The 25,743-nt window shown below is 37.1% G+C and overlaps 3 protein-coding genes and 1 pseudogene across 3 annotated transcripts in view; 2 read left to right on the top strand and 2 right to left on the bottom strand.

Moving 5' to 3' along the window:
- Positions 1-2,419, bottom strand: part of LOC127158567 (uncharacterized) — a 12,109-nt gene extending 9,690 nt beyond the window's left edge. The window contains exons 1-5 of the mRNA XM_051101648.1: positions 2,321-2,419; positions 832-852; positions 573-744; positions 222-490; positions 7-107 (exon numbers count right to left, since the gene is read on the bottom strand). Of these exons, the coding sequence (XP_050957605.1) occupies positions 7-107; positions 222-490; positions 573-744; positions 832-852; positions 2,321-2,375 (618 nt within the window). The 5' untranslated portion in view covers positions 2,376-2,419. The remainder of the gene's footprint in view (positions 1-6; positions 108-221; positions 491-572; positions 745-831; positions 853-2,320) is intronic.
- A 1,365-nt stretch (positions 2,420-3,784) lies between these two features.
- On the top strand, positions 3,785-5,634 carry LOC127158561 (proline-rich protein 29-like). The gene is made up of 6 exons (XM_051101644.1): positions 3,785-3,910; positions 4,016-4,103; positions 4,326-4,432; positions 4,538-4,731; positions 5,219-5,289; positions 5,379-5,634. Exons 1-6 carry the CDS (start codon positions 3,824-3,826, stop codon positions 5,405-5,407), a joined length of 576 nt encoding a protein of 191 aa, XP_050957601.1. The 5' UTR covers positions 3,785-3,823; the 3' UTR covers positions 5,408-5,634.
- Positions 5,635-7,117: 1,483 nt separating this feature from the next.
- On the bottom strand, positions 7,118-9,226 carry LOC127158566 (trypsin-like; annotated as a pseudogene).
- Positions 9,227-19,155: 9,929 nt separating this feature from the next.
- LOC127158565 (transmembrane protease serine 9) lies at positions 19,156-24,876 on the top strand. Its single transcript, XM_051101647.1, has 5 exons — positions 19,156-19,270; positions 19,385-19,590; positions 20,080-20,211; positions 20,290-20,546; positions 24,660-24,876. Exons 1-5 carry the CDS (start codon positions 19,156-19,158, stop codon positions 24,874-24,876), a joined length of 927 nt encoding a protein of 308 aa, XP_050957604.1.
- Positions 24,877-25,743: the final 867 nt, after the last annotated feature.

The following is a 25,743-nucleotide window of genomic DNA, read 5'->3' as shown; positions in this document are numbered from 1 at the left end:
TCCAGCACAAATCATATTGCTTGTGATGCCTGCTCCATAGGCTTTATTACAGTTACTGTTGCTCACAACTGGTATCATCACCTCCTGCAGTATATCAGCAAGCTGGCCTGTGACACAGATCAAAAAAGCACAAACAAAACACACAAAAAAATTCTAGGTAATTTGTTGAGGTTTACAGTATTGTTTGTATTCAGTTAACTGGCAAGCACATCTTCACTCACCTCCAGACTGTAGTGTTCCCCATCCAGTGACCCAGCTCTCTGTACCTCCAGCAAATTTACTACCAGCAGCTGCCAGACAGACTGGCTTGATATAATCAGTGAACATCACAGATGAGGAGAGCTGGACCAGTGCTATGTCATTGTTGAACTGAGTATCGTTATAGTTTTGATGAATGATGATACCTCTCGCTGTTCTGTTTATCTCATTAGAGTTTAAGCCCGATTGGCTCTGACGCCCAATGTACATCACAACGTCAGATGCACTGGCACTGTAAATAGAGAAAGTCTGCTTTATTTCCACTATTATTTATCTACAATTGTATCTTATCCTTATTTAGGCTTTCAACATACCCTTCAAAGCAGTGTGCTGCAGACAAAACCCAGTCTTTAGTGATCAGACTCCCGCCACAGTAACACAGATTTCCATCACAGGCGATACGAATGCTGACTTGCCACGGCCAAGCTCCTGCTGTTGCATCCCCCCCTCCAACAATCTTGGTGTTGAGAGGGGCTTGACCACACACTGATGAGAGAAAGGATAATTTGAGAATTCCCTGTTAAAATGCCTCACAGTAACACTGAAAGCTTTACGGTCATTATGACAACTTACCATCTAACTGGCAGAGGGAACCTGTGTGGGTAGACAAAGACAAAGTAAGTAAACAAGAATCAGGACAGAGCTGAAAACTGGTTTGTGTAGCCTACAGCTGGTTTGCCTGTTACAACACGGGTACATATTGTCATGAAAATGAGAAAATCTTCACGTGAATAATGATTTAAATGGATTTTAGCCATAGTCATGTCAGGAATTAAGTAACTAAATTAGGTCAGTTTCACATACAGTGTGTATGTGAATTAGCAGTATTAAATACAGCGGCAGACATGCATTGTGCTTTCACACACTGACAGTGTTTCTGCTACAGAATAACTGCATCTCATACGGGAAATACTTCTTGGTTAATTGCTATGGTTAAGACATATTTATTTATTACGTTTCAATGTGTAAATGACTAAAATGTTTTAAATATATTAAAATGTTGTGTATCATGCCATTGCTTTGGAACTATGAAGTCTATTTTTTCATTTAAAAATAATGCTATCATATTTCAGAGATTTCATAATTTTAAGTAATGATATCACAAAACTATCGTTTTGAGTTTCCATAATTGATTACGCTATCATTTTTCCTGAAAGAGCGGGCGCGGGCATTTGTGAATTGTATAATTCTGGCTTTCAGTCTCACGCGCATCCAGCTATTTTTAGCTGTACAAAAAAGCTTGTTTTGCTGCTTGATATTGCAAATTGGTGTGTCTTACCATATTATTTTAATGTATTATCTTAATTATGAACACACTGGTTTGTAGTGCAGTTTTACTGTTTACTGCACATTGTCATTCTTTTTGTTATTTCCCTATAGTGGCTAATGAACAAGTCTTGCCCACAGGCTTACTTCCGTATTGAAGAATAAAGTGGATATAAATATAACTATGCTATAGAAAAAGGTGAGTTGTTTTTAGACATACAGCAATTTAGCAATTAACCTTTGAAAAAAATCTATAAACTATAATGCTATAAACTGTTTACATTTGTAATTTTAAAGATAACATTTATTATTAAAATCTAAAAAATACAATAATTATAACATACAGTAAAACAGTAATATAATAATTAAAAGTTTGGAAATTTTTATCATTATCATAATTATCATTATCATCATCACTATTTTCTCATCAAAACTATAAATAATTAAAAGTATAAGATTTATATTATGTACAATAATAAACACAATTTTTAGCTTCTTTAAAGTCCCAACCCATTTGTAGACTCTGTACATTCACTCAAGCAACTCTAAGCTGCACCCTGATAGGCTTTTTAAACAGCACTGAAATAATTCATGATAATGCATAAACAAATGTTGCATGTTTAAAGAAATGAATAAAAATGCATATTTATATTCAAAACTAATTGCAAGCATTTAAACATAGTCTTTAGATCCACAGGTTATTATAATCATGAGAAACAAATTCAGTCAAGTGTGTTGTGCATGTGTTTACAAAGGTTTTTAGGAGATCAACTGTTATAGACTTAGAAGATTTTACCTGCTATGTTGAGAAGTATGGCTCCGGCAACACTCAAAGCTGTGTTAAACTTCATGCTTATTTTCTTTTTGTGATCTGACTGCTCTTTCCTCACTGACGGGTGAGAAGTCTAATGAGATGTAAAGCAAATACCACAACATTTATTAAAAATTCTCTGGCACCACCCTCAATTATGTTTATCTAAGTACATTCCTTAGCATGTTAACCAGATTAGATTGTTAACTATGATCTGTAGGTGACATTGTTCTCAGCACTGGCATGCACCATCAGTTAATGGTGTTGATGAAGCGTACTAACTTTCGTTTCGAGTAGTGAAAAAGCAGGTTTTCATTTACTTCAGTATGGCAGAAAGGCATATTCATGGAAAATTACAAATAAAATCTTTATATCTATGGAACACTAGGTGGTGCTGTAATCAAACGTCCCAGAGACCTCTGCGACATGCCGTCCATGATCTCTATCTTTTTTTGTGCTGATAAATAAAATAAGATATTGCAATTTATGACAAATTTCAAAATGGCAAACAAGTGGTTTGTCTGATTTGGATCACCAAGATTTGGATCACCTTACGCCAAGTGTTTACCCCTGTTTTACCACGTTGTCCGTCTCTGTGTATTTTGGCAAGTCTGAGAATTTTGGCTTGCAGAATTAATAAGGAGAATAATAAGAAGAATAACAACGTGCAGTGAACAGTAAAACTGTTTGCACTACAAACCAATATGCTCATAATTAAGATAATACATTAAAATAATATGGTAAGACACACCAATTTGCAATATCAAGCAGGAAAACAAGCTGTTTTGTACAGCTAAATATAGCTGGTCACAGATGAGTACGGAAGCCAGACACAAAAAATTTACAAATGGCCGTGCCCACTGTTATGGGAAGAAAAACCCTGGTGAAAAAACAGCATATGCTGGTAGGAATGTTTTGATGCTGGTTTAAGATGGTCCTTTGCTGGTTTATGCTGGCCCTTTGCTGGTTTATGCTGGTCCTTGACATGACCAGCATAAACCAGCAAAGGACCAGCATAAACCAGCATCAAAACATACCTAACCAGCATCCCAGCATCTAAACATACCTACCAGCATATGCTGCTTTTTTCACCAGGGAAGGTGGATAATGGTGATAATTGTCTAAAATAAGTGGTTTTAATCCATGGGGTATTTGATTTCAGTAGCTACTGTGCAAAACTGAGATAAGGGTGCCATCTAATGTTGTGGCAAAGGACTTGCAGCTCTAGCATTAGAGAATGTGATGTATGACCTAATGGACATAATTGTTGCTTTAGTTATTATCATTTCATTTTGCTATGCAAGTCGTCTCATAAATAAAGTGCTATACTTCCCGGATGTATCTCAAGTTACAAGCTAAGCATTGAAAGTGTATGTTCAGAGACACTTTGTGTATCAGTGTCAAGGCAACACACCAACACAAGTGTGTCATTTAAAAAAGCATCTTTACGTTGTGTCTCCATGAAACTCTTATCCTTCCTTTTAGCTGATGATGATGTCGTGGACAAACTTTAATGAAAAACAAAGTCAGCAGTGGCCAGAGGATTCGTTCAACGTACAGATTCTTCAACAACCTGTGAGCTCTGTTTGTGTTTTACAACATTTCTCAATGTAAAATATCCCTCTGCATCAACTTGAATCAATGATAAATGGGTCAGTCTTTCTTTCTATAACTCCACAGGCTCCTCAGGCAACTACTATTTTCCAGCAGTCTCCAGCAACAGAAGCATCATGTTTTGCCCCTGGGCATCCAGGACACATTAGAAAGGGTATGATATGAGAAAGAGATTTAAGAAATGTGAATAATGAATAATCTCATTTACTCACCTTTATGTCGTTCCAAACCTGTATGACTTAGTTTCTTCTATGGAAGTTGAATTTTTGAGGAATATCCTCAAGAGTACTTTCATTCTATTGAAAGAAAATTTAAAGAATAAAAAAAAAAAAAAACAACAACAACATCTGGGTCATTTTGGTCTCTTTCTTTTTAGACCTTGTGGAACTAATGACGATACAGAATGCACAGATGCATCAAATCACCATGAATAATTTAACAATGTCTGTACTCAACACCTTTGACTACACACACACACCTGAGGTAATGTGTTCACACACAGTACTGCATAAACAGAAAGTTACATTAATCCATTTAATGTAGAATAAGAATGTATAATGTTACATTTGTGCTATTCTTTTTTAACAGAATGCAAGGATCAGTATGGTTTTAGAAGAAGAGCCTGATATTTACCACCATTATTACACCCCGATGCCTGGCCTCAGTTACCCAGGTTGGATGCCTTTTACTCAGCCACCGATACAGACTTCACCCCATGTTTTCCAGAACATCCAGGAGCCACCAAATCCTGCACAACCTGTTCACATGAAATATAAGCAGAGGTCAGACAGAGCAAACAATTACACAATTACACAAGGTCACATTTCACCACAAAATCAAAAGATGAGATGAAGTATATTTTATGTAAAATGAAGCTAATGAAGTCCATTTTAATTAGTAAAAAAGCCCAGTTGTTAATAGCCAAACTAATAAAATAATCTAAAATTAAATATTAAAAAAACAACAACAACATGTAAATAAAATAGAAAAAATAAATAAAACATGTATTACTTATATCATACACTTAGTAAGTGTTAATTGTATCCATATATGATTTTCATTACTTAATTAAAGTAATACTGTATGAAAGAATGAGGTTTTTTTTTACTAAGAAAAAAAAAACAACAACTCTAAATACAAATTTGTTTTTGGGGTGAAATATGACCTGGATGTTTTTTATGTGTTTCACCAACTGATACAGTGGGTAAAACACGGTTTCCATTTATACACCCATTTAAATCATTGAACATGATTTGTATTATCATTCAGGAGAACTGTACCACCCCCACCTCCACCCAGTGCTGCACAGACTGTTGATGCTGATAACTCACCTGCACCAGGTACACGCACAGAACTATAAATATTTTTTTTTCTTGTATATTACAGTTACTCACATATACAGCTACCTACAGTTTTTTCTACTTTGCAGAGTTTTATGTTGCAGAGAGAGGGCAGTGAAAGACCAAATCCAGATCATCACGTATCAGTAAAAACACTTCACTCCTGCAATATACAGAACTCACTCATAAATAGAGCATATAACACATACATTCCATAATTACCAGATCAACAATGCTACCAGAAAATATCAAACTGGGATAGATAGATAGATAGATAGATAGATAGATAGATAGATAGATAGATAGAGCACTTAAACCAGGTGTATAATACTTTTCCTTAGACTAGATGAGGCACTTCTCTTTATATTATGAAATACTGCCCTCTGCTGGACTAGATAGCAACCAGCGTATTCATTACACCCTGATTGCAATGCAAACATCATTTTGAACAGGTGCCTGCTAAATGCACAGATAAATATAAATCGGTTTGATCAATTTGAAATCAATTCAACAAGAAAGTTGGTTTGAATCAACTCTATGAATTAGAACTCAAAGTGATTCTAAACACGTGTATCACTGATTAACCCATGTAATTTCCTTCAATATCTAACTCTAAACTATGATGGCTGGCTGAGCTCTGGAGGGCAAGCAGATGATAGTTTGTGTGCCTCATCTCTCTCTTCCTCTCTGCTATCTCTGATGATAAAGGGGGGACCACAGTGAAAAAGCATCTAGTCCATGAACTCAAAAATGTTTTTTGAGGGCCACCTCACACAGTGAAACACACAGTGGTTGTTGTCAGGGTAGTGCATATGATGGACGAGATCTAGAAACTTCTGTGTATGCTGTTCAAGAGAAAGAACCCCCTGTGAGAGGAGGAGGATCTGTACTGCTGCTAGATCCATTAAAGTGGTGCATTCTTCTGTCACGGTTGGTTGCAGGGAGGAAGATTTAGTCAGGATCTGTTTGCAAGCAGTTTTATACAGGTGGGCATAATCAGTTAACCAGTGAGTAACCTATAACCAGTGGAAGGAAACTGACGCAGGAAACTGGGACAACCAAAAACAGGAACTAGAATTCAAGCAAAATATGTGACATACAACCTGTTTCTGGAATACCCCCACATATGTGGACACCCTGACCTGACCTAACTAGTTTGGGATCACCTGGTTAACGAAAAGCTAAAAATTCAATGCTGTCTGTTTACTCTTCTTGTTTTTGCTGTGTTCTGGTTTTGCCATATGGGTCTTTTGTTTACGGGTTGGAGTGTTTGCAACTGATGTTTGGGGTCAGGATTTAGGGTTAATTCAAACTGTTTTTTTTTTCAACCTTGTATCATCAAAATATCAGTTTACACAAAAATCTGAGAGAGCATTCCCCAAGTCAGTTTCCTCTTTTGTATTTATTCTGTTTAGACAGTGTGATAACATTGTATTTAATTAAAGATAACTACATTTTCAACAACCAGTATCCCTGATCATTACAGAGCTTCAGACCCCATATCGGTTATGCATATGGGTTATCAGACATACAGTATAAACAAATAATTGGTATCATTATAAAAAAAAAAAAAAAAAAAAAAAAAAAAAAAATCAATATTGGTTGATGTCTACTACTTATGCAAACATCCTGAATCTCAGATTGCACAAGCATGCTGAACATCATTAATGCATGCTCTTAATGTCAATAAGAACAACTTTTCAAGAATAGTACAATTTTAAAAAGATAACAATAACAATATAACTGTTCTTTTCAACTATTTGTAAGAGAATATACAGCATAACTGTCCTTTATGAAAGAAACCTGAGGATTACTGATAAAACAGTCTTTATGAAGAGAGATAGAAGGAGAAGGTGAAAGGAATGATGGAGAACATGAGAGAAATGGTAAATAAAAGGAGGTTGAGTGAACTTCTGAATCCACTGTTGTTAAATCCGACAAATCCAGGTGGGTTGCTGCCTATTTTAGAGGTGATCCAGTCCTGGTACCGAGAAACTCTGGTGAACACACTGGGATATTTGGGGTCATCACATTTGACTCCACCAAAACTCACAATGCCGGACTGAATCCACAGGGAGCCATTTCTACTGACCACTGGACCTCCAGAGTCTCCCTGTATTGACAAACAATCAGCATTTATATCTCTGACAATATACAGTCAACAACTGTTACACGCATACAGTAAATAGTGTAGGCTAATTGTAAAAGTAAATTTTTTAGTTGTTTGCAGTGGGAGCTTTGAGTGTTTTTATCTTGTCACAGACAGTTGAAAAATGTTCAGCTTTGGGTAAAACCAAAAGTGTTGCATATGTCCTGAAAGGTTTTATTTAGTCTTTATTAGCATAGTATGCATGGATTATTAGCAAATTCCAGTCGGAGGTCACCAAAAAGTTCATGATCAGTGGAGTAAAGACTGAGCTTATTTATGCAAGATTGGCAGAGTAAAGTTTTCAGATGAACAAAAACTGGTGGGCAGGCGTTTGTAAATGGCTTTGGATTAAAAAAAGGATTAACATGAACTAGATTGATGTCTTACCTGACATGGACCTTTCTCTCCCACATTTATTATTCCAGCACAAATCATATTGCTTGTGATGAGCCCTCCATAAGCAGTATAACAGTCACTGTTGCTCACAATAGGGACCTGCACCTCTTGCAGTATGTCAGAAATCTCAGTGTCTATGACACAAATCAGAGGACATATTTTATGGCTTTTAAAAAACAGCTCTAGGTTTACAGTATTGTTTATATTCAGCTAACTGGCAAGCACAACTTCACTCACCTCCAGAGTGTAGCTTGCCCCATCCAGTGATCCAGCTCTTTGTACCTGCAGCAAATGTACTACCAGCAGCTGCCAAACAGACAGGACTAATGTAATCAGAAAAAGTCACAGATGAAGAGAGCTGGACCAGTGCTATGTCATTGTCATGCACAGGATTGTTATAGTTAGCATGGATGATGATTTGTCTTGCTCCCCTGTATGTCTCTTTAGGGTTTAAGCCCGACTGGCTCTGACGCCCAAAGTACATCACAACTCCAGATGCACTGTAGCTGTAAATAAAGAAAGTCTGCTTTAATTCCACTACTATAAACCTACAATTGTATCTTAAGCTTTTATTAAGATTTCAACATACCCTTTGAAGCAGTGTGCTACAGACAAAACCCAGTCCTTACTGATCAGACTCCCACCACAGAAACACTGATTTCCATTACAGGCGATATGAATTCTGACTTGCCACAGCAACCTGCTGTCGCATCCTCTCCTCCAAAAATCTTGTTGTTGAGGGGGGCTTGACCACACACTGATGAGAGAAAGGATGATGTGAGAACTCCTTGTTAAAATGCCTCACAGACATAGAAGAAACTTTCTGAGTTTTATAGTCATTATGGCAACTTACCCTCTAACTGGCAGAGGGAACCTGTGTGGGTAGACAAATATAAAGTAAGTACAGAGCTAATAAACTGACATTTCAGTGTATAAATGACTTGATCTTTTTGTGTATTATGTCATTGCTTTTGAAACATGAAGCTATTTCAAAGAAAAATAATTCTAAATTAATGCTATCATCTTTCACAGATTTTATTATTTTAAATAATTACACTGTTGTTGTTTTGAGCTGCGTTACAGCAGAATCTGAACTCACTGAGCTATGAGGGTAAAACTATGAACTGCATTCTGAGGGGATTTTTATACAGCATTTTGTATATGTAAAGAAATGACTACAAACGCACAGTTTCAACACTATTTTCAAGTATTAAACATAATTCTTTAGATCCAAAGGTTTGGCATTGCTTGCCAGTTATTAAACAACTACAACAAATGTTATATCTAAACTTCTTTGTAATTTTGTCCTATCATAGACTTTCACTAAAAAGATTTACCTGCTATGTTGAGAAGTATAGCTCCGGCAACAATCAAAGCTGTGTTAAACTTCATGCTTATTTTCTTTTTGTGATCTGACTGCTGTTTCTTCAACTGTCAGGTTTCTAATAAAAAAGGGTTGCAAGTCCTGCCACATTTATAAGTAAAAGTTGTCTGGCTCCCATTATGTTTATCTCTGACTTTTTGTTTTTTTTTATACATTCTTCATAATTCATACATGCATCACATACAAATATATATACTCAATTACTGTGTGATTGTGTGAAGTGATGAAGTCCGTACCAAATCTAACATTCAGAGACATATTTATTTAATCTGCAATCCATCTCCTTATGGATGGTGGATTAAATATATAAAATGTCTGTGAATATTACATTTGGTAGGATTTGGTCATGTTTTCTGAGACCTAGTATAAATCAAAGCCCATTTTGTGTGCATCTCTGTTCATATGTCTTTTTTGTTAATTTAAATGGCTGTAAATGTTAAATTTGGTAGGGTGTGTTCTATTTTTGTAATGTAAATATAAAATATTTTAAATATTAAATATATATATATAGCTTTCTAAAAATGCTCACACATTCGGTTGTATTGTTTTTGAAAGGTCTCTTCTGCTCAGTGAGGCTGCAGTAACAGCAATATTGAGAAAAATTATTTCCAGGGATGTAGGCCTACAACTGGCGGCCTGCAACATCTCTAAGTACGGCCCACTGTATTCACTGACTGTACAAGTCACTGAAAGATTGCTTTCAGTTTATTATGTTAATACAATCTCTAACCAGGAGAGGTCGCTAGTTTCCAGTCGCTCCGCTTATTAATAACAGTGTAGTTTTTTTTTGTAGTGAGTGTACTGTGATTATTCCCTCCCAGCCTTATACTCCCCTGTCCCAGAGTGACATGCCATAAGCACCACGACACTTACTAATGCATACAGTATGCATCTACATGTAACTCTGAGCATTCAGAAATACTGCTTATGTGATATCAACACGTCAGTTTATCATAAGCAAAAGAAGACTTTATTAGCCAGTGACAGGGGAGACTGATTTTCTACTGTTTAGTGTTACTTATCTAACTCACCCAGTGGAGAGCTACATTTATCCTTAAATGTTATATAAATCTGGTGCCTAGAGCACAGGTTTTATCAGCTGGCAATTCTTTTATCAGTTGACTCTAAATTCCCTAGCCTGACTTTTGGTCTACAAGGCTGGTCAGGAGTTCTCATCATCTAAAACAAGGAGAAAGCCAAGATACTGTTATAGTATTCAAACTTCTTATTGTTCTTCTGAGACACAGAATTTTCAACCGTACTGTATCTCCTTTGATGCTAAAAGCACCAAACTCGGCAGAGACCTGGGTCCTGATGTGTAGTTTTATGCTATATCTTTTCAGACTGATTGTGCTGATAGTTTTTGTAAAAATAAAAATGAAAAAATAAAAAAATTTCCCATAGACTTGCATTGGCTGTGGAAAAATGTCCCCTCTAGAGGACAATTGCAGTCCACTAGGATAAGAAATCAGGATAAGGGTAAGATAAGGATAAGCCTCAGGATAAGAAATCTTTCAACTCCCTTCCTTCATTCACTTTCGTTTTTAGTCATTTACAGATAAATTGTGACTAGATCAGGTAATGACTGACCTTAATCTCATTAGAGCCCATTGTAGTGCTATCTGTGGAATCAGATGACCCAAAAGAAAGTATCTGAATCCCGTCAAGTGCTTGAGCCACTTCTCAAAATTTTTCTTTTTCAAAAAAGGTCCACTTCTCAAAATGTTCTGCAAACTCGACCTGCGAACCTGCGTGCTTCAGACAACGGCCCTGCTGGCAGTCTCCATAGTGTCACTAGAGGACGCAGCGTGAGTTCCATAGAAGGGGAAACATGTCACAACACCACCTCATAGAAGTCAGTATTTTATTTCACACAATTTTAAATATTTAAAAGACTGGGAATATGTACTTGTTCTATGTATTCCTATAGATAACCTGCATGCCTGTCTATATAGCAATGTCTTTGATTAGGAAAAAAGATTACAGTCACTGTTTACATTTTATACCTGTATAGTTTATTGCCATGCTATTGGGGCATGTTGTCACATAATTTGAATACGTTTTTAAAGAACTAAATCTTCTTTCTTGGGCAATAATGGTGACAATATTTAATAAATGGTGTGTGCATTTAAAGAAATTTGAGAAACATTCAGTAAAGTAAAATGTGTGACAACTTCGTGTTATGCAGTCACATGGGATGGCCATGTGTTTGAAACTGAATGTATAAAGTGATGAATTAATGCCAGCAAGTGGCATTCTGGATACTGGAAGCAGTGTTGGAATTTTTTTATAGCTCGGTGTGTACTTGAATTACTTATAAGATAGCAGTAAAAAACATGTGTCATGAATAAACTTGTATATAAAGTTCTATTAAATTCATAATTATGTGCTTTTCCTGCCATTATACTTCTGCAGTGAAGCAAAGAAGAGCATGAGGACGATGCTGTGGCTAGCAGTGTGTGTTGCAGGGATCTTACTGCTCAACATAACAGGTAAAATCTGATACATCTACAGCATAAATAATAGGTCTATTTAATTTAATTTAATAATGTTGTTGCTATTGGAAACTCATATGAAAAACAATGACAAATCTTTAATTTCATTACATTTAATTAATTCAAATTAAAATTACAAACTATTTCAATAAAAATGCAATCAAATGTGATGTGTCATGAGCGTTCTTTGGTAACACTTTAAAATACAGTTCCGTCATTAATGAATAACTACACAGGAACAAATGACTAATGCACTATTAACATTCTAGTAACCAACATTAACTAACAAGAAACTCTGATTAACAAATCAGTAAGTCATAGCACTCAGTTGAACGTGGTAGTTCACTATTAGCTAAATCAGTAACTACTATTTTTTCATATCTCCCAAAGAACTACTAAGAACTACTACATACATGTTCATAATTAATGTAAATAATGTGAAATGTATAATTAATTCTAAAGTGAAGATCATGGTAACCCAGTAGTAATGACTAAATTCATTAAAAACTTACTGAGGTTTTTGTAAGGTTCTGGATAGTCATACTTCCAATGGCTTTGGTAACACTTGAGTCGTTACTAGTGGGTTACCATGATCTTCACTTTAGAATACGGATCCAAATAATTAGTAATTCCTCCTTAAGTATGTAGTAACACTTGAGTCATTACTATCCAAAACCTTACATATACCTCAATAGCTTACAATGATTTCAGTTATTACCAGAGAGTTATCATGATCTTCACTTTAGAATACGGATCCAAAAAAAAAAAAAAAAAAAAAAGTAATTCCTTCTGAAGTATTTGGTATTACCTGAGTCATTAATAGTGGGTTACCATGATCTTTACTTTAGAATTAATTATACATTTTGCATCATTCACATTAATTATGAACATGAACATATGTAGTAGTTCTTAGTAGTTCTTTGGGAGATAATAGTAATAGCTAATAGTGAACTACTACTTTCAACTGAGCACTATTACTTACTTATTTGTTAATCAGAATTTCTTGCTAGTCAGTAGTAGTTACTAGAATGTTAATAGTGCATTAGTCATTTGTTCCTGTGTAGTTATTCACTAATGATGGAACTGTATTCCAAAGTGTTACCTGTTCTTTTACTGTTTTAACCATAAAACCAACAACTACAGAGTTACAGAGTGATTCATATTTTAACTAACAAAAACTGATAATTTTAATAAGTATGTATTGCTGAATACAATAGAGATATTAAGTCAAAACCCACAGTGTTTTATTATTTTACAGTAAAAGTAAACGTTTTGTTCAATTAAATATTATATATGTAATCATATATATATATTTTTTACACTACGGTACTGTAACTTATAGTTAATCAAATTACAGGTTTTTACTGTGATGTGGTTTCCATTTGATAGTGTACTTTATACTGCTTTAGTGTCATCATTCAGAATTTCTCTTTTTGTTCTCTTCAAAAGAAAGAAAGTCACAAAGCTTTAGAATGATGACAGCGCTGTTTAACAATGTTGATGTGAATGTGAAATATTGATTGTAGTCTGTTCAAACTAGTTAGCAACTCTGTAATTTTAAACATTTCTAATTCTTTCAGTATTTAATTATTAGCTTTCCTTCCTTTTTTCAATAGGCTCCCTCTGCCAATTCAAGATGGCCGCAGCGTGAGCGAACGCCTCTCAAGCTCAAGCCTGCAAACTGCTATTTAAAGTAGCTGTGTAAGATCTCCCTTTCGTGAATCGATATGTCTGTTTTTCTTTTATTTTTTTGATTTGATTTCCAACAAGTTATTAGATAGTTGTTTGTTTATACCCACAAGTTTTTCCGCTCTTTTTTTCACAATGGATGAGCGGCACATTACGTTACAAACTTTGTGGGACACTGTTTAACAGATCAAGACGGATATGCTGACTCACTCTGATGAAAAATTGGACTCTATTAGTTTGAGCAGCATTCAGAACTCTTTAAGTACTTTGGGAGATCAAGTTAACTTGTTAGAGCAGCGTGTTGGCGCTAATAAGGACAACGTGCAAGTGTGTGTTACTCGGATTCAACAACTGGAGAAGGGTAACTCCTACTTGATCGACAAAGTTGACGATCTGGAGAATCGAAGCCGGCGTAATAACCTTCGCTTTGTTGGAGTACAGGAATTGTTGGAAGGCAATGATATCACCGGTTTTATGTCCAGGCTGATTCCACAACTTCTAGGACGAGATAACTTTCCCACTCCACCGATTATTGAATGGGCTCATAGCTCTCGGCAAAGTTAGTCCGAGGCCTGTTATGGTTAAGCTCCTTAACGTTTTTTTAAAATCTCCTTAACGTATATATCTACCCGGACTTCAGTGCTGACTTGATGAAGAGGCGCAGGACTTTTGATCCTGTTAAAAGTAAGCTTCGGGAACTTAATATCAAATACTTTCTTCGTTATCCTAGCACGTTATGTATTGTTGTTGATGGCAAACAGCAAAATTTCAACTGCCATAAAGAAGCTGAAGCTGTTTTCATGTCATCTTAGATTTCCTCAGGATAATGACTATGAATTGATGCTACTACTTGATGATTTTTGGGCTAAATGAAGTTTGCTGAAATACAATCGCATATTAATATTATTATTGGTTGTTGTTGAGAAATTATATATGAAGAGTTCAGATGCAAAACTAGCTAAATGCATCTGATGTCTTTCTTTAAAAAATACATTTTTTATCAGGCTCAGATGTATAGGTTTCTATGTAAGTACCGATTGGGCTGAGGCTGGTATTTTAGCGAGTTTGAAGAAAAAGTATTTGATGGACATATAATATGTGTCGAGAGCATTCACTCAGTATCATTATCTCATTTTTGACTGAGATAGCTTTTAGCTTTTTTTTTTTTTTTTTTGGCAATGTTGATTTTGAAGTTATTGTTTGTTTAGTATACATTTTGTCCCTATTATTAAAGCTACACTGCTATTTTTAATAATGTAGCTTGAGTTGAGAATTTCTTATTTTTCTTTTTGATGGTTTTTGTATTTGGTTTGCTCACTGGAATACCTTGGGTTATGGAGTCTGGTGTAGCTGGGTGTCACGGGTAGGCCAAAGATGAACACAATAAAAATAGAGAATCTGTGACAGAACGCCCCCTCCCGGAAGGCGCGACCTCGCGCCGTAACAAGAAACAGGAGAAGATGGAGGTAGGGTGGAGGCTTTGGAGGAGGTCGAGGAGTTGGAGAAGGGCTGGAAAGGAGCAGGCAGAGAGCTGGGGAGTACAGGCAGGCAGACAGACAGGCAGAGACTCCACGGAGGCACAGATGGTGGGAGCATCCATGGGGGCAATGATGGGAGGAGTGGCCAGAAGCTGCAGACCCAGAGCACTGAGAAGACGACAGCCCACGGCGGCGTTGATGGAGGGAGGAGCCAATGTGGAGGTGTGGCCAACGACATCCGTGGGACGACCGATGGAGACAGAGCCAATCTCAGGGGATCCCAAGGTGAAGACGGAGAGCTGATGGAGTCGGGTAACACTGCTGGCACAGGAGGCCTGGGAGGAGCCGCGGTGACGAGCGTCCGAGGTGGAGCCTGAGTGCCCAAGGACTGAGGCGGAGCTGGTGTGACCGAGGACTGAGGCGGAGCCGGAGGAGGAAGGAGCCTGCTAATGGTTTACAGTCCTTGCATAGCGAAGAATCAGTCTCTGAGCTGGCTAAAACCAGCGATAATGAAGAAATGTAGATATTTCAGGGTGGGGAAGGGAGGGAGGTAGTATTTCAGTGTCCCAGTCGATCAGCCAATCCTCACCGGAATCAATCGCCACCAAAATTCTCACTGGGACATCTGTTGCCGGCTCACACCGCTGGTCAGACTCACATTGGGGCTTCGGCTCCAGGGTGTTTGCAGGCTCTGTGCACGCGGTGAGTAGAAGCTCTCCGACTGCGGGGGGCTCTGGCACTGTCATCCTCACGGTGACGAAAGTTGGTGGGCTGTGCTCTGGGTCTGGCTGTGCGACATCAGTGTGATGTGGCTGGACGAGGCTGCTGTCTTCCGTTCATCCACAGTGCGAAGTTGATGTAAGCTTCCAAAGTCCAGCAGCGATCTCCACGGGGCAAGACAAAGCGGAGATCTTCGTCCAGTCCACACAGAAATCCCTCCATCAGACAGACGTTGTCACAGATGGCAAGATGGCAGATGTCAAGCAACTCCTCCACGTAAAGCTCCAGGTCTCAGCCATTCTGGAACACAAATACAGTTCCTCCTTCCAACAAAATATTGCCCCTCATCGGGGCCATATTAATGGAAGCAATGTTCCGTTTTCTCCTCATTTCTTGAGTCTGGTATTCTGTCACAGGGTAGTCCAAAGATGAAGATGATGAAAACTAAAACAAGGTTTATTAATGAACTCCAAAATACTCAAAAGGCCTAACAGTGTGCGTAAAACACAATCAATACCAGACAACTGAAGAGTGAGCAGACAGGAACTTAAGTACAAGCCAAATGAATGAAATAATGATTAACACCTGAGCTGATTAAATGAATTACCCTGACAACTGAAAAGTGGCAGGAAAACAGAACAAAGGAGAACATGTGACTAAAGACAACCAATCAGAAGTCCATGAAAACAAAACTAATAGTCCATAATAAAAATAGACAAACTGTGACACTGGGTCGCTCTTGAGGGGTGTTGTGGTATTATTTGTTTTTTTGCATTTATGTGTGTTGTTTGTTTGTCTTGTTGTGATTTATCTTTTTTGCAGTTTTTACACCTTTGTAATATTTTTTTGGATTCAGTTGTTTTTTGATTTCATACCTGATCAGTGTCATTATTATTATGCTATATTTTCAGGTTGGATGAGGATAAAGGGCTAAAAATAATTCAATTGAATATTAGAAGCCTTGTGCGCAAAATTGATTAACTTTATGTTTGGACTGATTTAAATAAGCCTGATATTGTCACACTCTCTGAGACATGGCTAAGTAGCAGTGTTTCAGACAGTGAGATAAATTTAACCAACTATGTTCTTTATAGATATGATAGGTGCTCCAGGGGTGGAGGTGTGGCTATATATGTTTCTATTGGTCTTGTATCTGAGTTGATTATACCTTCAGTTGATTCTTTATATTGTGAATGTATTTTTGTTAAGGTAATTTTTCATTCAAATAAAAGTATAACTGTTGGAAGCATATACTTCACCAGTGGAGTCATTTAATTGTCTGTTTTCTACAATTAATTCTATTTTTGATAAAAACGAAATAATATTGCTTGGTGATTTCAACAAGAATTGGTTGGATAAATCATCTGATAAAGAAAAAAATATATTTAATAGTTTAAATCTTACACAATTGATTACTCTGCTATTTGGAAATGTGCACGTATTACTCCATTGTTCAAGGGAGGTGCTGTACTTGAACTCAGTAATTACTGACCTATATCTATAATATGTTCTATATCTAAAGTTTTTGAAAAACTAATATATAAACAACTTTCTGATTGTTTAAGTATTAATAATATTTTATCACCCTATCAATCTGGCTTTAGGTCCAATCATTCTACAACTACTGCACTGCTTAACTTTACTAATGATGTGTTATCAGCTGCTGATGATGGTAAACTCACAGGTGCGATTTTTCTTGATTTATCCAAAGCCTTTGATTTAGTTGATCAATATTTACTTTTAGATAAACTTCATGCTATTGGTTTATCTGAAAATGCAACTAGGTGGTTTAATTCATATTTGCATAATAGAAAACAGTGTGTAGTATTAAATGGGAGTAAGTCTGATTTTTTGGTTCAACAAAGAGGCGTGCCCCAAGGTTCAATACTAGGACCACTTCTTTTTTCTATTTATGTTAATAATTTACCGTTAATGATTCTGAACTTTCTTTCAAATCACATATTAATCATATTCTACTTAAAATGAATTTTAGAATTAGTACATTACATCGATCTAGCTATTGTTTTTCATATAGTGTTTGTAAGAAACTTGCTTCTCAACTTATACTTCCAATTTTTGATTATTGTGATGTTGTTTATCAATCTGCATCAAAATTAGATCTTGCGCCACTTAACACAGTATATAATAGACTTTGCAGATTTGTTTTGGGATGTTCTTTTTATACCCATCATTGTATAATGTATGATGCACTCCAGTGGCTGTCTTTGCATACAAGACGACATATTCATTGGCTTCAATTTCTTTTCAAATGTATTTATTTTAACTATCCTAGTTATTTACAACAATATTTTGTACCTTTTTCTTCAAATTATCAAGTTAGACATTCTGTTCAGACCCATTTCTTTGTTCCTTGTGTCAAAAAAACAATTGGTAAAAAAGCTTTTATGTTTAAAGCCCCCTATTGACTGGAACAATTTACCTGTGCATATTCAAACTATTACATCATTTAAGATGTTTAAGCAAACTTTGTTTTCACAGTTTGATATTCTGATAAAGCAGTTTTTTTGGTTTGTACATTACAATTACTATTGAAAATGGTCCTGTTTTTTTTTTTTTTTTTTTTTTTGTGTGTGTGTGTGTGTATTGGATCCACTGATCAGTGTATTTTGTATTAGGTTTTGTTGTATATTCGTTACTAGCTTTTAATGGCTTGTTAATAATTTTGTGGTGCTGTTTTTTTTTTCCTCTCTGTATTATTGTTTGTGTTAGTGTTGTTTAAAGATGTATCGTTAATGTGTGTTTTGTTTTGTTTTATGTTGTGATTGTATTGCATTGTGTTCTGGGACCCCCTTGAAAATGAGATGGTACATCTCAAGGGGTTAATCCTAATAATAAATACCTACAGTTAGATGGTAAGTTTCTGCACTCTTAATGACCATTCAAATGCATGTTCAGTGAGAAAGAGATATAAGATTTTATCCATTTAGAATTTATTAGATCTTATCACCGGTGTTAGGAGAGGAGGGGTTTCAAAGAGGAGCAAGTTATTACATTTAAATAAAAGCTAAAAAAAAAAAAAAAAAAAAAAAATACTACAAATATTTATGTTGATCTCAACTCCCACATTGAATACTCACTTTTTTCTCATCAGTGTGCGGCCGAGCCCCCCTTAACACCAAGATTGTTGGAGGCAAATTGCAGTTGAGGGGTCTTGGCCCTGGCAAGCAAGCATTCATCATGTTCTAAATGGAGGTCTTATATGTGGAGTGTCACACCCCTGTGGACTGTTTTGTGTTTTTTTCCCCATGTATGCCCTTATTTGGTCTTTCCTGTTCCGTCTTTAATTATTACGTCACTGTTTAATCGATTACAGCTGTCTCCCTGTGATTAGTCTGTGTTTATAAGTTTGGTTCTGTTCCCCGTGTCTTTGTCGGTTCTTAAAGTCTCGTGCGCTTTATTTACGTATGGATTCCCTGCTGTTCCTGTTCGTTCCTGTGGATTATTTAAATAAACTCTATGTTCTGAGCTCCTCGTTCCTAATCCTCATTCCCCACACACCACGACGATGTGACAGAAGAACCGACCACAAACAACATGAGGGCTGAAGCAGCTTTGTGGCTTTTGCGGCAAGGCGGTCGGAAGTTGGAGCGGTATGTGGAGGAATTCCTTGAGCTAGCTAACCAGCTGAGCTGGCACGACGCTGCCTTAGGTGCGTGTTTTCAGCTGGGGTTGGACGAAGAGACAATCCGTTGCTGATTAATGTAGTCCTTTATTTAAATGGATCTGATTTCGAAGTCAAGGAGGATTACGTCTCGTCGTCCAGCCCCCTCTGAAGCACACCGTGTCGTGTCAGCTCACACCACGCCGGGAGCCCCCATATGCTGCGCCAACGGTTCAGACCGCCTGCCCCGCTCCAAACGAACCCCCCTGGTCCAAGGCTCCATCTGCTTCCTCAGCCCGGAAACGCCGGCCGCGGCTCGCTCAAAACCCCTAAAACCCCAAAAGTCTCACGGACTCCATGCGGTTGTGGTATGTTTTCAACATATTATACAGACAGTGTTACTACAAAAACATAAGAATCAGTTTCCTCCATGTCCACTATCCAATGGACTGTACAGGAGCTGTTTTGCGGTCGTGCATTGGCTGTTGTGAAAGTACTGATGTAATCATAGCCGTGACCATCCCGATTTAAAATTCTTAATATCAAACATGTTTGACATGATTGGGACGGCCCCGTTTTGTGTGAGAGCAGATCGGGAAGTGCAAGATTCGATCTTTGAATGTCTCACATTTACAGATAATCCGTGCAGAACATCGGGACCAATCAAGGTGCTCGACAAGATTTTTGCTCCGATTCTCAGGAGGGGAAAATCGGGCAAAAACCCTGTAATGTGAGCCCGGGTTTACCTAAAACTTGCAGTCAACCATTGGTTAATGATTCTAGTTTAATATAGTTATCTTTCTTGGTGTGAATAGGTCCTAAAACTTTGTCTTTTTACACTGATTTCTATGCAACAGACACCACTATTCCAAACACAGTTGAAGATACGAGTTGTCGGGAACAGTTACTGTAAATCTGTCTATGGGAGCTCATTTACAGACAACATGATGTGTGCTGGACAAGCCGAGGGTGGGAAAGGCACATGTCAGGTAAGATATCACTCACTGTCCGTTTACAGATGCTCAGTATATTGGCATGATATAAATGTGAAGTGTTCATCCATGCAGGGAGCCGGTGGAGGTCCAATGGTCGTTGAGGACCCCCAGTGGATTCAGTCTGGCACAATGATTTTCGGTGTAGAGTGTGCGGCATCCAAGTACCCTAGCGGTTTCACCAGAGTGTCCCAATACCAGGACTGGATCAGCTCTGTGATAGGCAGTGACCTGCCGGGATTTCTTAAATATAGTGGTTTCAGAAGCTCAACCAGCCTCCCTTTATTTTGCTTTTCACTCACATTTTCCATCCTTCCTCTCATCTTCTCTCTGTTTCATTAAAGATTTAGTCCTAATAATCAATTATAATAACTGTTAAACTAAACTGATGAAGAAAACATTTTAATTTCTTTTTTTAAAATGTATTTATCACCAATATAAATATGAATGGAGGAGAACACAGAAGGAATGAATGTTTTTAAAGCATAAGTTTGACAGGTTCAGAGACAGGAGTTTTATTTTTTGTTTTATTTAAATAGACAACTGGCCAGGGACATAGATAGCAGCAGAATGACTTGTTTAAAAAACAGTTTGATGTGTACTGAACGTTTCACATTAACACAATAAATCATTAGCATATTATGTCTTCTTAATATCCAATGACTCTTCATTTTTGATAGTCTCCCCACATATTTTCTATTGTCTATAGTAATTTTGCAAGTACACATCAACTTATTCTACTAACCCTAACCTAACAGTATACAACTACATTAATGAGAGCTGGTTCTCTTTTAAATTGCTACATAATGAGAATTTAGTTGCAGGCCTAAATGTCTAGACCAGTGACGAACGTCGGTCCTGGAGAGCCGCAGCCCTGCAGAGTTTTGCTTCAACCCTAATCAAACACACCTGAACAAGCTAATCAAGGTCTGAAGGGTTAATAGAATGTTACAGGCAGGTTTTAATTTGGAGCTGAACTCTGCAGAGTTTGCCACCCCTGGTCTAGACTATCAAAATCACGTGTTCCTAAAACTGTTGTCACAATGAAAATGATTAAACATCTGTTCACAGCAAGGACAATAGCTGTCTTTTGACAGACATAAGCAATGTAGAATAGAGTTTGAGGGATAATTGTAAGATCTTGAATAAATATGTTTATAGCGGACAGTTGATCAGTTAATATTTGGCCTAAGCTAATATGTGTAAAATCAGTCATCTTCACTTTGTGTCATTGTGAACTGATACTCTGATAAAGCAACACAAATGCACTGCAGTCACATTTGTATTTCAATTAAATATTGTTTCACAATAACATTTTGTGTACAAGATCTTAATACTTTGTTTCAGGGAAATTTATCTTGATTTAAGAATGTTTAAATATTTGCAATGGAAAAACTTAAATACTAAGTAAGAAACTATTATTATTCTATATTTTTTTGAAGTGTAATTAACCCGAATAATCCCAAGGACAGTTTTTGCATCAGTGTCATGGCAGCACACCAGCCAAGTCCAAGAACTCAGTTGTGTCATTTGCAACTACATTTTAATATTTTATAATCCTTTATATCTATAATCCTTCTATCTGTTATCATCAAAGCAGAAGATGATAATGTCATGGACAGACACAAATGAAAAGCTAACTGAGCAGTGACCAGATGATATGATCAATGTATAAAATTTCTCAATGCAAAATATCTCTCTGCATCAACTTACTAAATAAAAGAATCAGTCCTTCCTTCTGTAACCGTCTCTTTGTCCTCCACAGGCTCCTCAGGCAACCACTATTTTCCAGCAGTTTCCAGCAACAGTAGTATCACATTTTGTCTCTGAGCGTCCAGAACACAGTAGAGAGAGACAAGAGACAGAGAGATTTAGGAAATAGTTAACAACAAATTAATATTCTGTCATCGTTTACACACCCTCTTGTCATGTCAGTCATACAGGTTTATAAGCCATAAAATAATAAAACATCTCCATAAAAGTATCATATAATTCATGTTATATTCCAATTTTCTGGATGTCATACAGTAGCTGTGAGGAACAGACCACAAAAATAAATAAATAAATAATAATAAAAAAATAAATAAAATTAATTAATTAATTAATTAAATATATTTAAAAAACTAAACTATCAGTTGTTCTTAAATAAGACATGACACCTTCAGTCTTGTCATTGACCTCAAGTGTGACTGGTTCTCAATGTAGATAATAAAGGTATTGTTTTATGTCCTTTGTGTGCGTGCGTGAGTCATTTTGGTCTCTTTGGTTATTTGTGTGTTTTTTTGGACCTGCTGCAACTGATAATGATACAAACCACACAGATGTATCAGATCATCATGAATAATGTGTCTGTACCCAATAAATTTGCACACACACACACACACTGAATAAATAGAAAGATACTTCACTTCGAATATTTGAAATGTTAACGTTTCCATGTTCACCACTGTACGTAGAATAATGAATAATGCTACATTTGTACTACTCGTTTTAAACAGAGTGCAAGGATCAATATGGTTTTAGAGGTGGATCATGGCATTTACTATTATTATTACCCACTTTTGAACATTCTCTGTTGCTCAGGTTTGATACCATTACCTTACATATCTGCTATCTATAAAATACATATCTGTAAAATAAAAGGTATTAATGAACAAAAATATATTATCCAAGAGAATATCTGGGTGCTGTGGGAAGGGTGCAAAACAGAAAAATATATTAGTGTTTGTTTTCTTGTGAAATGAGAACATGCATCCATGAGACTCAAATAGAGCATATAAAAGCCTTCATTAGAGGCGATACATTTTAAAAACTCCAATGCATAGTGACCCAAACAGGATGCAAATCAATAGAAAAACAGGAAGAAAATAAAAAGATAACTGGAACTTTATATTATAATCTAATCATTTATCTCTTTCATGTCTTTCACAATAGTAGACAAGAGGCTGAGGAATCAATTACATAAACTTTTACTATGTGAGACTGGTACTGCATGTGCACATTACAGTGTATTGATTAACCTCCTTTTCTTTTATGGTTTGTAAATGTCTTTGTAATATTACGAATGTCTGTTGTCTCAAAGGTGTCAGAATTACTTTCATAAACATTATACCTCCCAAAACACTCCAGCTCCATCTTTGATGCTGCGTCCCAATGTGCCTACTTATACTATGCCCTTAAAGTAAAACACGTTTGAGTGTGTAGTAGAAGAGTAGGCAAGCTTTGGGACATACTATCCAGTCAAACATCTACGTTTTTAACTGACGCTCTATCACATCAATACATGCACCGGTTCACTGTAAACTGACCTGTCAATCATTTTGTCACAGTTATTGCCCTCCACATTTCATTTCATTTAACTTTCTACCATATTGGAGAGATAAGAAGTAGTATATGTCTGCTCATATTTTCTGCATAACGATGTATTTAAAAGTTAACGACCAAATGGATGTTTATAAAAGTTCACATTGCTGTTGTAGATGAAATATAACACAGATAACATTATATATATATAATCCTTTGCCAAAGTGCAAACTTAAATGCTCGTCTTGTCTAGCTCTGCATGAACTCTGTGTATTCTAGTTCATGACAGTTAGGGTATGTCAAAAAACTCCGATCTCATTTTCTCCTCCAACTTCAAAATCGTCCTACATTGCTGCAGAAGTACCGACCGTGTCTACAAAGTGAATGTACAAAGGTCAAACATGTTTTCATGGTTGCTTGGGCTGAATACATGGCTACTGTCAGGATCATGGACCTGTTCTGTCTAGTTTTTCCCCTGTGTCTGTTCCTGTTTCTACTTATTTGGTCATGTTCCTGTCCGTGTTTAGTCTAATTAGTTATCCTGTGCACCTGTGCTCCCAATTACCCCGTGTATATGGATGATGACATTACTAAATTCAGTGATGAACTGCTTTAACTGAAAACTGAGTGTTTACACTTGTCCTTTTGCATTATTGACACACTATTTCCTATTTAATACTGTAAAGCTGCTTTGACACAATCTGTAAAATCTGTTAAAAGCGCTAATAAATAAAGGTGACTTGGATCCAGAACGCCTAAGAGATCATGCCAACCCAGAAACAATATACAGCACTGTCAAATTTTGCTTTTGATTGCAACATATCATTCATTACTGTTAAAAGTGTTCATTGTCTGTTTGATTACGTCATTAACTGATCTTTACCATATATCTCTGCATTGTGTACGTCAACTTAACATAGCCACCACTAGTAAGCTACTACTAAATATATTGTAGAAACTTTATTTTTTTGTAAAGCTGGTTTGCAATGATTTGTATCGTGAAAAGCGCTATACAAATAAACTTGAATTGAATTTAACTTGATTTGACTATTTAAGTCCTCCTCTGTCGGGTCTACATGTTACATTCGTGTGCTTCTCCAAGTTCCTATTGTGGATTTATCCCCTGTGTTGCTACCATTAAGGACTGTTATCGCTTACTCTGTGTCTCCTGCGTCCTTCCAGCAGCAAAACTGTGACAGAAGACCCGACCAAACACAGTTACCTCCGTTTGTGAGCCGGCTACAACACCCGCTACGAAGGAAGTATGCTGAGGCCAGTGTTATTGCAGAGAGGAGCTCTGCCCACTGCAACATGGCTGAGGGTGAGCTGGTTGAAAAACTGGGACTGTTTGAGGATTAGGGGGTATTTGACATGGACCTTATAGCTTTGTGGGCCGACCTGCCCCTTCTCCTCCCTCCTCTTTCGGAGCCCTCTGTCACCCCCGTTCCCATGTCTAGTCCAGAGTGGACTTCGGTTCCCATGTCCTGCCCAGAGAGGGCTCTGGTTTTCACGTACTGCCTAGAGGAGGCTCCTGTTCCTGAATTTAACCCAAAGAAAGACTCTTGCTGTGTCTTTCAAGCCGAAAACTCTGCTTATATTTTCTGCATAATGATGTATTTAAAAGTTAACAACGTTTATGAAAGTTCACACTGCTGGTGCAGATGAAATATAACACAGATAACATTAAATAAATATTTTTACCAATATATTAAATGTTGATTATTGGTAACTCAAACCCCTTTTTCTAAACATCTCTACCTAACCGCCGGTCGCACACATCCGCCATGTTTATTCGTGTTTGTAGTCCTGGACCGAAACCTTTGCCAAAATGCAATGGTTTGTGGACAATATTAGCCATTGGAATGTGCACAGATCCACACTTCAAAAATCGACCTGAAATAGTAGACCATCCGGGGAGATTTGGCATACTCTTTTCAGCATACTATGATTTGGGACACACTTACTGTAATCTCACATACTATTTTAGGATGGATAGTATAAACATTGGGATGCAGCACAAGTTCCTAAGGGCATCCCCGAGAGCCCGGAAGCTCACAAATGCCTGCCCTCCCACCTGCTCCTGCCTCCTCCTCAGCTGTCATCTGGCAGACCCTCTGCTCAACCTCAGCCTTCCAACTGAGCGGTGGGCTCACCACGGGTCAGCCAGTCTCCATCACCGTTACGGCTAGAGGATCCCTTGTCTCCGCCTCCAGCCTCAGAGTTCAG

This window comes from Labeo rohita, unplaced genomic scaffold, assembly GCF_022985175.1.
Source record: "Labeo rohita strain BAU-BD-2019 unplaced genomic scaffold, IGBB_LRoh.1.0 scaffold_157, whole genome shotgun sequence".
Classification (NCBI taxonomy): domain Eukaryota; kingdom Metazoa; phylum Chordata; class Actinopteri; order Cypriniformes; family Cyprinidae; genus Labeo; species Labeo rohita.
Note: the sequence above shows the minus strand (reverse complement) of the source record. Positions and strands in the feature narration are given on the sequence as shown.